The sequence below is a fragment of the Mirounga leonina genome, unplaced genomic scaffold (genome assembly GCF_011800145.1).
Source record: "Mirounga leonina isolate KUSES-001 unplaced genomic scaffold, KU_Mleo_1.0 Mir_83, whole genome shotgun sequence".
Lineage (NCBI taxonomy): Eukaryota > Metazoa > Chordata > Mammalia > Carnivora > Phocidae > Mirounga > Mirounga leonina.
Window position 1 is genome coordinate 917051 of NW_023270826.1, and position 13282 is coordinate 930332.

Genomic DNA, 13282 nt, shown 5'->3' on the forward strand with positions numbered 1-13282 from the left:
TGTTAATTAAAGCAGTGGTCCATCAAGATGAATGCCCGCCTCTGAGACTACAGAGTCATCTGCTATTTCAAATCATCTGAGCAAATCTACCACTGGCACAAATGCAGTGAATTTATAAACAAAACAAAACAAGTGTTCACATCAGTTGTGTAGGTAGCTCAATCCATAAATATTCCACTCTTTCCATTATAAATCTCCAAAAGTAAAGCCAGCATTCTTAAGTGCAGGAAATCACATTTTACTACCCTGCAGCTGCTCATAGCTCAGGAAAACGCAAAAACAAAGAGGAAATACGCCTGGAGATCTTATTAAGAGTGGAAATCCCCTTACTCCACATCTTCCAATTAGCACTGCTGAGAACATAAGCTCTCAGGTTCAAATTTCCCTTCGTGGAAGGCCTAACCACACCGGAATTAATCTGCAGTTGCCACCTGCACTAAAGACAGGGATACCTGCCCTCTGGAGCATTCCAGATTGCCACTTTAGCTATAGTTTTCACTACAGAATGGATTAACATGTAACGGATTTTTTTTTTAAACTCCAGAACAGACATTAATCTTTCTGCAAAGCGAAAGCAGCGTGGTTCAACAGAAATCTCTCTCCTGCTCTTGATCTAAATTTCATCTTTCATGCGTTTCCTAATGGCAAAAAAGAACATTTATCATGTGCAAAAGACATGACAATTTTCAGTATTTTTAAATATTTGATTAAAGAAGGGTGTTTCACTTTCTATAGTGACATTTCTAAACTATTTTCACATTTTACAATGAATATTTGGGGAAAAGTATAGAAAGATGTTGTCTCTGCATGTAATTCACTAATGATACATTGTTTTATTAATCTCCCTCTTCATAATTTCTATCCTGAAAGCATCCATGTATTTGTTTATGGCAACTTTTTAAAAAAAATGATTTTTACAATGAAAATGTCAAACATATACAAAGTAGAATAACATAATAAATTCCAATGAACCCATACACTAACTTTATCAACTCAGGGCCAATCTTGTTTCATATGTAACCCTACCCGCTCCATCCTCCATTTCCCAGTTATTTATTTTTTTAAGATTTTATTTATTTGAGAGAGAGAGACAGAGATAGCAAGAGAAAGCACAAGCTGGGAGGAAAGGGGGAAGCAGGCTCCCGCTGAACAGGGAGCCCCACTCGGGACTCGATCCCAGGACCCTAAGATCATGACCTGAACCAAAGCAGACGCTTAACCGACTGAGTCACACAGGCACCCCTCCCAGTTATTTTTGAAGCATATCTCAGACATCACATCATTTCATCCTTGAAATTCAGTGCATAGCTCTAAAATATTAAGTTTTAAAACATAACTCACTGGCATTATTACACCTAAAAAATAATAAACAATAATTTCCTAATATTTCCAACAACTGTTGTTCAGATTTCTCTGATTGTTCACATCAGGAATTAAAAGCCAACACAGTCCATACCCTGCAAATGATTGACACAATACAAATTGCTTTTGATTTACAGGTCTCTTTCTGTCTCCTTGCAATTGATTTACTGGAAGATACTGGGTTGTCTCACAGAGTTTCCTATGGACTGGATTTGGTATTGTAGTCTTCAGGTATAACATATCCCCTATATTTCCTATAAATTAGTAGTTGGCTCTAGATGCTTGATCAGATTCAAGTTTGATACTTTCACATACCACATTGTTAACTCTTTTATCTCTTATTTCTTGAAACCTACCGGGAGAAGAACCACTGGCTAAATTTCCACCCAATGTTAAAAAGTAGTACTGAATAATAAGGAGTGTCATGTGCTCTGCTCAAGACTTAACTTTGAATTTCTACCTTTGAAAGGCAGAGAGGTAAAGAGCTTCACCCCACTGAAACCTCAACAATGATTTGATGCTCCCTTTCTTCCTTCCCAGACTGACACTGCTAGATACAGATTCTGCATTTTTATTCATCTAAATCACAACTTCCTCTTCTACTCTGTACTGTTTTCAGGGCTCCACTCTCAGCTCTGCTCCCACTAGGAAAGGAAACGGAGAACAAGAATACAGTAGTCCCCCTTATCTGTGGAGGATTTATTCCAAGACCCCCAGTGAATGCTTGAGACCATGAATAGCACCGAACCCAAATACATTATGTTTTTTCTATACATACATACCTATGATAAAATTTAATGTGCAAATTAGGCATAGTAAGAGATTTATGACAATAACTAATAACAAAATAGGACAATTAGAACAACATACTATATAAAAGTTATCTGAATGTGGTCTCTCTCAAAATATCTTTCTTGGACTGTACTCACCCTTCTTGTGATGATGAGAGGTGATAAGACGCCGATGTGATGAGATGAAGTGAGGTAAATGGCACGCATTGTGACACAATGGTAGGCTACTACTGACCTTCTGACAATACATCAGAAGGAGGATCATCTGCTTCCGAACCATGGCTGACTACGGGTAACTGAAACCGTGGAAAGTGAAACTGAGGATAAATAGACACTACTGCAATGAAGTAACTTTCCAATGGTCACTATAAAGATGATGTTAGGGGCGCCTGGGTGGTGCAGTTGGTTAAGCAGCTGACTCTTGGATTTAGGCTCAAGACATGACCTCTTGAGATCAAGCCCTGAATCAGGCTCTGTGCTCAGCCTGGAGTCTGCTTGGGATTCTCTCCCTTTCCTTCTGCCCCTCCCGCTGGTGCTCTCTCTCTCTCTCTCTAAAATAAATAATTCTTAAAAAAAAAAAAAAAAGATGATGGTGGCTCAGTTGGTTAAGCAGCTGCCTTCAGCTCAGGTCATGATCCCAGGGTCCTGCTCAGCAGGGAGCCTCTTCTCCCTCTGTCTGCCACTCCCACTGCTTGTGCTCTCCCTCCCTCTCTCTCTCTCTCTCTGTCAAATAAATAAATAAAATCTTTAAAAAAAAAATGAGGTTAAATGAGTTAAGTTATAAAGTACACACAATAGTGACTAACATATAATAAGCCTTATATAAATGTATGCTTTATTTTTAAAAAAGCATAGTTAAAACTAATAAGCAGACTATTTTTTTTTCAAAGATTTTATTTACTTATTTGACAGAGAGCGAGAGCAGGAACACAAGCAGGGGGAGTGGGAGAGGGAGAAGCAGGCTTCCCGCCGAGCAGGGAACCCGATGTGGGGCTCGATCCCAGGACCCTGGGATCATGACGTGAGCTGAAGGCAGACGCTTAACGACTGAGCCACCCAGGCACCCGATAAGCAGACTATCTTAAAAGATCTCTTGAATTTCTTCAAGAATACAAATACTCCCTTCTACCTTGCATTTTAAAGGAATAATGTATTCCACATATAGGTAAATGTTCCAGATAACTGAGGCATGCTCCTTTAAATGCCCAACTTTATTCCATTTTAATCTTTTAAAGTCAAGATAACCCTGGACAGAAATTGTTAGAAATATGTTACATACTTTCCTTTGTCAAATGAAGAATACCAAACAATCTTATTAAATTTCTTAGTGACCTGGTATTTCATTATGACCATAGGTAAGTTTAATGAATAGAACTCAGGGGGTGACTCAGTTGGCTGGGCGGCTGGCTTCAGCTCAGGTCTTGATCCTACTGGAGTCCCAGTATTGAGTTGCGCATCCGGCTCCCTGCTCAGCAGAGAGTCTGCTTCTCTCTCTGACCTTCTCCCCTCTCGTGTGCTCTCTCTCTCTCTCTCAAAAAGATAAATCTTAAAGAAAAAAAAATGAATATGACTCCTGGGTGGCTCAGTTGGTTAAGCAACTGCCTTCGGCTCACGTCATGATCTCAAGGTCCTGGGATCGAGCCCCACATCGGGCTCCCTGCTCAGCGGGAAGCCTGCTTCTCCCTCTCCCTCTGCTGCTCCCCATGCTTGTGCTCTGTCTCTCTGTCAAATAAGTCAGTAAAATATTAAAAAAAAAGAGAGACTGAGTTTCAGCCAGAGTGACATGAAAAGCTCTTGGAGAGTTTTAAGAAGAGAAGTGACATGCTCTGACAGGGATTTAAAAGGATCACTGGCGGAAGACAAACTTGGGCATTGGGAAACAGGGAAACCAGTTAGGAGGCTACTGCAGTTGCTAGGTCTAGAGATAATGGTGCCTTGGATCAAAATCTTGGTAGTAGTGAAGGTGACGAGAAATGGCCAGGAAATGGACAGGATTTTCTGGTAGACTGGAGGTAGGGTATGAAGGAAAGAAAGCGGGGAGTCAATAATGAGTGACACTACTGGTATCTGAATAACTAGAAGGAGAAAGTTCTATTTACCAAGAGAAGAAAGGTGGTAAGAGGGGCATCTTTAAGATCAGGAGTTTAGAGCTATGGAAAATGAAGGAGACCTTTGCCCTTACTCTCAACATTTCTGCTGCTGCCATTTCACATTGATAAGTTTTCTCTTCCCTCAGAAGTAAACAGTCTTCAGTACCAGTGTGTTATTGTTTCTAATCTATCTTAGTCCCCATTCTATTCTCTAGGGAGACATAAATGAGAAGGCAATAAAAACTGATACATTTATTCAACAGTGAAAGAAAAACTGAATCAGAAATCTGAGGCAGCATTTTCTAAGGAAAAGAAAACTAAAAGTGGGGTCACTCTGGGTAGTGCATCACTTCCAACACATTATTTCTAAAAATTCATTTAAAATGGTTATTTAGAACTCACAATATTTTTCCTGTAAGTACAAATTTATTACAAATGACTTGGTTTCCATGCCAACTACATAACGGGGCTACATTATAACAATAGCAGTACCAGCCTGAATTCAAGGGAGAAAACATCACAGGGTGTAAGAGAGACCAGACTTTCTTGCCCTTGGCCTAAGAAAAAAAAAGTTTCTCCTTTGCACACTCCCACCTTGTTCAAATCTCCCACACTAAAGATGCCTTTATCCTCTGCCTCTAGCGCTGGGATCATGACCTGAGCCAAAGGCAGATGCCCAACCAACTGAGCCACCCAGATGCCTCATCCATCTGTCACTTTCCAAAATGGAAGTGTTTTTGTTCTAATCACAAAAATGATATTTATTAATTATAAAAAATTTCAGTGAAATTCTTCCTCCCATTCTACCATCCTCTTCAAGTCTATCAGGAAAAATGTTCTCCATGTCTAAAAATTGGCCACCCAACTCTAAAACAGCGGCAACCAAACACCGACCACCACACACAATTCTCATTCCCTTGTAAAACAAAACTCAGCAAGGCATCAGAAGGAAATGCACTGCTTAAAATATTCTAATAATTCTAATTCTTTTTTTTTTTTTTAAAGATTTTATTTATTTATTTGACAGAGAGAGACACAGCGAGAGAGGGAACACGAGCAGGGGGAGTGGGAGAGGGAGAAGCAGGCTTCCTGCGGAGCAGGGAGCCCGATGCGGGGCTCGATCCCAGGACCCTGGGATCATGACCTGAGCCGAAGGCAGACGCTTAACCGGCTGAGCCACCCAGGCGCCCCAATAATTCTAATTCTAATAAAAATAACATGATCCCAGTTGGAAGAATTTCAGCAAGTACTATATAAGAGAAAATGAAAAAGAATACAGAAATAATGGAAATATTTGCTATTGAGAAGGCCACTGCAAAGAATCCGCCTGCTTCTCTTTGTATGTTTTCACCCCTCCAGTACTTCTAAACTCATTGATTTTTCTGTAAGTTTCACCATAATTCTTGCACCAACACCCTGGATGATCTAGAGATTACACGCTTATTTTCCAGTTTTCAATTGTGGAGCTGAAGAAGAGGGAATAGGGAATAACATTAATGATTAATTAAGTATGCATTAGGTAAAATGTTCCTAAGTTAAGGACTATATTCATTAATGGAGTTTTATAAAGACTTCAAAATATATGAACTTAAAACTATACTTAGCATATAATTACATTCCTTTCTCAGGTTTTTTCTTAAACTACCAAACCCCTCAAGTTTGCCATTTGCCACTCAACACTTTTTTTAAATCTTGGCGGAGGAGGGGGGACACCTCATAGTTCATCTCAGAGATAACTAGAGTTTCAAACCCAGAAAAGATGAGCATGCAGAGTTCTGAAGACTTTAACAAAGGGCTCAGGCAGCTCCCATCTTTCACATTTGCAGCTGCCCTTCAAACCAAAATCAATACCACCACCACCACCAACAGACACCTATGTTAGATCAGTTCTTATACTGACATTCATTTGGGTCACATGTGCTGTCTTAAGTCTGTAATGAGAGAAACACCAGAAGGTCTCCCTTCTGCCAATTAACTCAAGAGATATCATCAAGCAGAACAAATGGTCTGATTTAAACTTAACCCTAAAAACTCAATTAAGTGTACCACAAGCGATTTGCCTTCCTCCAATTTCTTTTTCAGAAAACAGAATCCCAAGTCATTAAAGTTTTATTTAAGAAATTCTAAATCACAGGATTATGGGGGACGGCTATTGGGATTAAAGTTTCATTAAGAGTTAAAAAAAGAGTTTCATTAGAAGTTCAAAATGAGAGGACCATGGTAGGCTATTATTTCCCTCTTTAGAACTATCTATTTTGACTGAAATTTTTTATAATTAATAAATATCATTTTTGTGATTAGAACAAAAACACTTCCATTTTGGAAAGTGACAGATGGATGAGGCATCTGGGTGGCTCAGTTGGTTGGGCATCTGCCTTTGGCTCAGGTCATGATCCCAGGGTCCTGGGATCGAGCCCTGCATTGGCTCCTTGCTCAGTGGGGAGCCTGCTTCTCCCTCTCCCTCTGCTTGCCACTCTTCCTGCTTGTGCGCTCCTTCACTCTCTCTGTCAAATAGATAAATAAAATCTTTAAAAAAAAAAAAAAGGAGAGTGGCAGGTGGGGATGAAATAAGTCTCAATAAGAACTAAAAGAGGGGTGGCTGGGTGGTGCAGTTGGTCAGGCATCCGACTCTTGATTTCGGCTCAGGTCATGATCTCAGAGTCATGGGATGGAGGCCCGTGTGAGGCTCTGCACTGAGCGGGGCGAGTCTGCCTAAGACCCTCTCCTCCTCTCCCTCTGCCCATCCCACTTGTGCTCTCTTTCTCCAAAATAAATTAATTAATTAAAAAAAAGAACTAAAACAGAAGACACTAAATAGAAAATACGCCGGAAACAAAAAGCTGAGTAGTAAGACTGTTCTTTGTTTTAACTTGTTTTGCTAATGTTTGTATAATAAAATTGAGGGAAATAAGTTTTACTTAAACTTTTCAAAGAGAGAGAAAAAGGAAACTACATCTATAGCATAGTATTTCTAAAGCAGTGGTTCTCACGCTGCGGTTCAGGAAATCTGTAAGGTTACAACCTATTTTTATAATATTAACATGTGGCGCCTGGGTGGCTCAGTTGGTTAAGCGACTGCCTTCGGCTCAGGCCATGATCCTGGAGTCCCGGGATCGAGTCCCGCATCAGGCTCCCTGCTCGGCGGGGAGTCTGCTTCTCCCTCTGACCCTCCCCCCTCTCATGTGCTCTCTCTCTCTCATTCTCTCTCTTTCAAATAAATAAATAAAATCTTTAAAAAAAAAATAATAATAATATTAACATGTTATCTGCCTTTCTCACTCTCATTTGCTCACAAGTGTGCAGTGGAGTTTTGATATAATATCATAGAATAACCACAATTATCTGAAAATGTGAATAAAATAATCTCACCTTTTCTGTTTACCTCTTTGAGCTTCCATTTTTTCATATGCTTCAGCCAAAATCACATACAACAGATTGAGTACAGAAAGAGATATAAAAATTCAGTTGTCTTCTATTAAGCCATGTAATTAAAGACATTTACAAACATATAACAATGCCTCTCTTTTCACAGATTGTTTTTGTTTTGGACAACAGTTATTACTGAGGAAATGTTATTTATATTAACATGTAATAGTTTTTATATTGTTATTTCAAAGAAATTAATACATATTTTTTTAAAGATTTTATTTATTTATTTGAGAGAGAGAATGAGATAGAGAGCATGAGAGGGGGGAGGGTCAGAGAGAGAAGCAGACTCCCTGCTGAGCAGGGAGCCCGACGTGGGACTCGATCCCGGGACTCCAGGATCATGACCTAAGCCAAAGGCAGTCGCTTAACCAACTGAGCCACCCAGGTGCCCAGAAATTAATACATATTTTTAAAGGTTCTCGGTTTTAATTTCTAATCCAGTAATTAATTATCAATAGATAAAATCCCACATAAACAAAAGCTCTCAGGACTCCTTAATATTTAAGAATGTAAAAGGGTCTTGGGGTGCCTGGGTGGCTCAGTTGGTTAAGCGTCTGACTTCAGCTCAGGTCATGATCCCAGAATGCTGGGATCGAACCCTGCATTGGGCTCCCTGCTCAGTGGGGAGTCTGCTTCTCCCTCTCCCTCTCCCTCTCTGTCTCTCTCTCTGTCAAATAAATAAATAAAATCTTAAAAAAAAAAAAAAGAATGTAAAAGGGTCTTGGGGCACCTGGCTGGCTCAGTCAGCGGAGTGTGTGACTCTTCGTCTCGGGGTTGTAAGTTCAAGACCCACACTGGGTGTAGAGATTTTTGCTATTCTCAAGTATTTGTTAGGCTTTAAGAAAAATCACTCTACAAAGGAGTATTTTTTAAGGTACGAGAAACAAGTGAAGTGAATTTATAATTTACAGGACAAATGATTAAGATCAGATTTGCTTCACAATCATCTGAGGGGCAAGGGAAGAACAGGTGGAGGTATAAGTGAAGTAAGAATGGCCATGAGTTAATAATCATTGAGCTGGGAGTTTGTTATACTAGTCTCTCTCCTTTTACATATGTTTGAAATTTTCCCTAATAAAAAGATTAGAGAAAAATTGAACTCATACCTTAACAGTTGAATTAAAAAAAAAAAACTAACTATAATGTAATTTATTGCTAAGAATGAAGTAAAATAAGGGGGAAAGATCTTACTAATATTAAACTAACAGTATCCACATAGCTCCAAACGCACTTTTTGATCTTCACTGACGTTCTCTCAATTAGTTTCATATAGTTAAATCAGTAGGACATGCATACTATTTGGAGTTCTGCTTTGTTCACTTAAAATTCACATATACAGCTCCCATCTTTATCTGCTATCACTAACCAGACTTCAAAGTGGCATAGGTATCTTTCAGTTTAGTAATAAAAGAAGCTTGCCAAATCCTTTAACCTGATTGATCGGGCTGTAAAACCTAGAATAATTTTTACATGTTATACTATTGCCATCTGCTGGCTGTGATGTCTAAGTACAGTAAACAAAGGTTTAAAGCAGAAAAGCTAAAATGACTGAGGTTTTCTCCCAAAATTATCCTGTAGAAAAGAAGCTGCCATACATACATTAGGGCTCCTCAAAACCTCACATTAGACAAGATAGGGTGTGTTCAGGGTGGTATGGTTATAAACCAAAACCTCACATTAGAAGCAGTGGTTCTTGACCCTGGGCTGCATTATAAAATCACCTGGGAGCTTTTGAAAATCCTGATGTCTGGGCCCCAAAACCAGAACAATTAAATCAGAATCTCTATTTTATAAAAATGAAAGGCAAGCCACAGACTGAGAGAAGATATTTGCCGAAGACATATCTGACATAGGAGTTTAGCTAGAATACATAAACTGTTACAACTAAATAATAAGAAAGCAACCCATTTTTTTTTTAAGATTTTATTTTTTAAGTAATCTCTACACCCAACATGGGGCTCAAACCCACACCTCCGAGATCAAGAGTTGCACGCCCCACCGACTGGGCCAGCCAGTCACCCCGAAAGCAACCCAATTTTAACAATGGGCAAAAGATCTGAACAGGCATCTCACCAAAGAAGATACACAGATGGCAATTAAGCACATAAAAAGATGCTCAATATCATCAGCCATTAGGAAAATGTAAATTAAGACCATGATGAGATACTACTTCAAATCCATTAGAGTGGCTAAAGGTAAAGAGACCGACCATAGTAAGTGTTGACCAGGATATGGAGCAACTGTAATAGTCATATACTGCTGGTAGAAATGTAAAATGGGACACCACTTTGGAAAATGGTTTGGCAGTTTCTTAAAAAGCTACACACACACCCACCACAAGACCCAATCATTCTACTGCTAGATACGTATCCAAGAGAAAGAAAAGTTGTAGTGGGTTAGTATCCCTTCTGAAATTCATGTCCACCCAGAATGTGGCCTTTTCTGGATGCAGATGTAATTAGTTAAGATGAGATTGTACTGGAATAAGGTGGGCCTTAAATCCAATGACTGATGTGCTCATAGGAAGAAATGGCATACAAAGAAGAGGCAGAGAGTGAAGAAATATGGCTAACAGCCCAGAAAAACCAAGGATACCAGAAATTGGGAGCTTGTGAAGCTTTAGGAAAAGAGAAGTAAGGATTCTTTCCCAGAGCCTTCAGAAGGAGCATGGCCATGTCAATACCTTGATTTTGGACTTCTAGCCTCCACAACTATGAGAGAATAGATGTCTGTTGTTTAAGCCACCAGTTTATAGCAATTTGTTACAGCAGCCCTAGTAAATAAACACAGAAGCACAAAGTACAAAGACTTCCACAAGAATGTTCTTATTAACTATATTTTTAATAGCCCCAAACTGGAAATAACCCAAATGTCCATCCATAGGTGAATAAATTTACAAGTTGTGGTATAGCCACCCAATGGAATGTTATTCGGGACTAAAAATGACTGAGACACAAAACATGGATGAAATCTCAAAATTATTGTACTGAATATAAAAAAAAAAAAAAGACAAAACCCACTATATATGGTATGATTCTATGGTGTTTACCTGGGGGTGGGGTGGGGGAGCAAGAGCGAGGTACAGGAGTCATTACAAAGTGGCATGAAGAAACTTTGGGAGGTGATAGATATATTCATTATACTGACGGTGGTGACAGCTCCACAGAGGTATATATGTGTCAAAACTCAAGTTGAAGGGAAGATGGCGGAGATGGAAACTCCAAGACTCTGTCTCTCCCACCTAGACAACAATTACACTGACAGAAACTGATGTAACTATTTTGGAACTCTGGAGTCTGTTGAAGGCTTGCAACTTGCAGGGGAGGCCTTGGATGAGAAACTGTCCTTAATTTTGTTCAGTTTTAGCCCCTAGCGCAGCAACAGCTACCTATCCCTCACCCCACGCCAAATGGCAGGCAACTGCCATGTTCCTAGAGCAGCTTGCATACCTGTTATGGGAGCCAGACAAAAAGGATCCGTCCTCCAAATAGTGGGGATCTACACTCTGCTGATTGCTGCTTTTGATCAGAGGTTCAGACAACAAAGCACACTCACAAAGAAAAAGAAAATCTGAATACACCTATATGTCGTAAGGAGATAGAATCAGTAAAAGAAATCTCCCAACAACAACAAAAGCTCTGGACCTGATGGTTCACTGGCGAATTCTACTGAACATTTAAAGAATTAATACCAATCCTTCTCAAACTTTTCCAAAAAATTGAAGAGAGACTACTTCCCAACTCATTCTTTGAGGCCAGTGTTACACTGATACTGAAGCCAGGGAAAGAAACTATAACTACAGACCAAGATGCTCCATGAAAATTGATGAAAAAATCCTCAACAAAATACCAGCAAGCAAAATTCAGCAGTATATTAAAAGGATCACACACTGCATGACTAAGTGGGATCTGTTTCTGGAATGCATGGGTGGTTCCACATATGAAAATCAATCAGTGTAGGAGGCCACATCAACAGAATGAAGGGGAAAAAAAACACATGATCATCATCTCAATTGAATGCAGAAAAGCATTTGATAAAACCCCCTTTTCATGATTAAAAAAAACGAAAACTAGAAATAGAGGGAAACTATCTCAATGTAAAAGCCATATATGAAAACCCACAGCAAACATCATACTCAATGGTGAAAGACTGAAAGCTTTTCCTCTAAGATTAGGACCAAGGCAAGGATGCTTGCTTTCACCACTTCTATTTAAATATATACTGGAAGTTCTAGCCAGAGCAATTTAAGCAAGTAAAAGAAATAAAAAGCACCCAAATCGGAAAGGAAGATGTAAAATTACCTTTGTTTGTAGATGATTTGATCATATATCCAGAAAATCCTAAAGATTCCACATTAAAAAAAGCTGCTAGAATAAATCAATTTAGCAAAGTAGCAAGTTACAAAGTCCACATACAAAAATTGGTTATATTTCTATTAACAATGAACAATCTAAAAAATAAATGACAAAAACAATTCTATTTACAATAGTATCAAAAAGAATGAAATACCCAGGAAGTAACTTAACCAAGGAGGTAAAAAACATTATAAATTACAAAAGATTGCTGAAAGAAATTAAAGACATAAATAAATGGAAACACATCCCATATTCATGGATTGGAAGACTTAATATTGTTAAAACATCAATACTACCCAAAGCAATCTACAAGTTCAATGCGATCCCTATCAAAATCCAAATGATATTTTTTGCAGAAATAGAAGAACTCACCCTAAATTGATGGCATTTCAAGGGACCCTGAATAACCAAAACAATCTTAAAAAAGAACAAAACTCACACTTCCTGATTTTAAAACTTACTACAAAGCTACAGTAATCAAAACAGTGTAGTACCAGGGGCACCTGGGTGGCTCAATCGGTTAAGCGGCTGACTCTTTTTTTTTTTTTAAGATTTTTATTTATTTATTGAGAGAGATAGTGATAGAGAGAGAGCATGAGAGGCGGAAAGTCAGAGTGAGAAGCAGACTCCCCACTGAGCAGGGAGCCCGATGCGGGACTCGATCCCGGGATTCCAGGATCATGACCTGAGCTGAAGGCAGTCGCTTAAACAACTGAGCCACCCAGGCGCCCATGCAGCCGACTCTTGATTTTGGCTGGGGTTATGACTCAGGGTCTTGAGATCCAGCCCCGCATCAGGCTCCACACCCAGCATGAAGTCTGTTTGTCCCTCTCCCTCTGCTCTTCCCCCTGCTTGAGCTCCCTCTCTCTCTCTCTACCTCTCTCTCTGTCTCATAAATAAATAAAATCCAACCCCCCCCCCCAAAAAAACAGCGTAGTACTGGCATAAAAACAGACATATAGACCAACAGAACAGACACAAACCCAAAACATCTCATGTATGGTCAAATGATTTCTATCAAGGGTGCCAAGACCATTCAATGGGGAAAGGACAGTCTCTTCAACAAATGGTGCTGGGAAAACTAGATACTGACACGCAAAAGAATGAAGTTGGACCCTTACCTAACACCATATACAAACATGAACTCAAATGAATCAAATCAAATATAAGACCTAAAAGAGTAAAACTCTTAGAAGAAAACAAAACAAAAGCTGCATGACATTGAATTTGACAATGATTTTCTTGGCTATAACAC

The 13282-nt window shown here is 39.2% G+C and overlaps 1 protein-coding gene across 3 annotated transcripts in view; it reads right to left on the minus strand.

Annotated features, from left to right (window-relative positions):
- The window catches only part of LOC118002826 (mitochondrial ribonuclease P catalytic subunit-like), a 128960-nt gene that overhangs the window by 103663 nt on the left and 12015 nt on the right, over positions 1–13282 (minus strand). The window contains exon 1 of one of the 3 annotated variants that reach the window (XM_034993425.1): positions 2292–2438. The exons of the other annotated variants lie outside the window; for them this stretch is intronic. Coding sequence (XP_034849316.1) covers positions 2292–2360 — 69 coding nt within the window. The 5' untranslated portion in view covers positions 2361–2438. Of the gene's footprint in view, positions 1–2291; positions 2439–13282 lie in introns of those variants that run through there. 3 annotated transcript variants of the gene reach the window in all.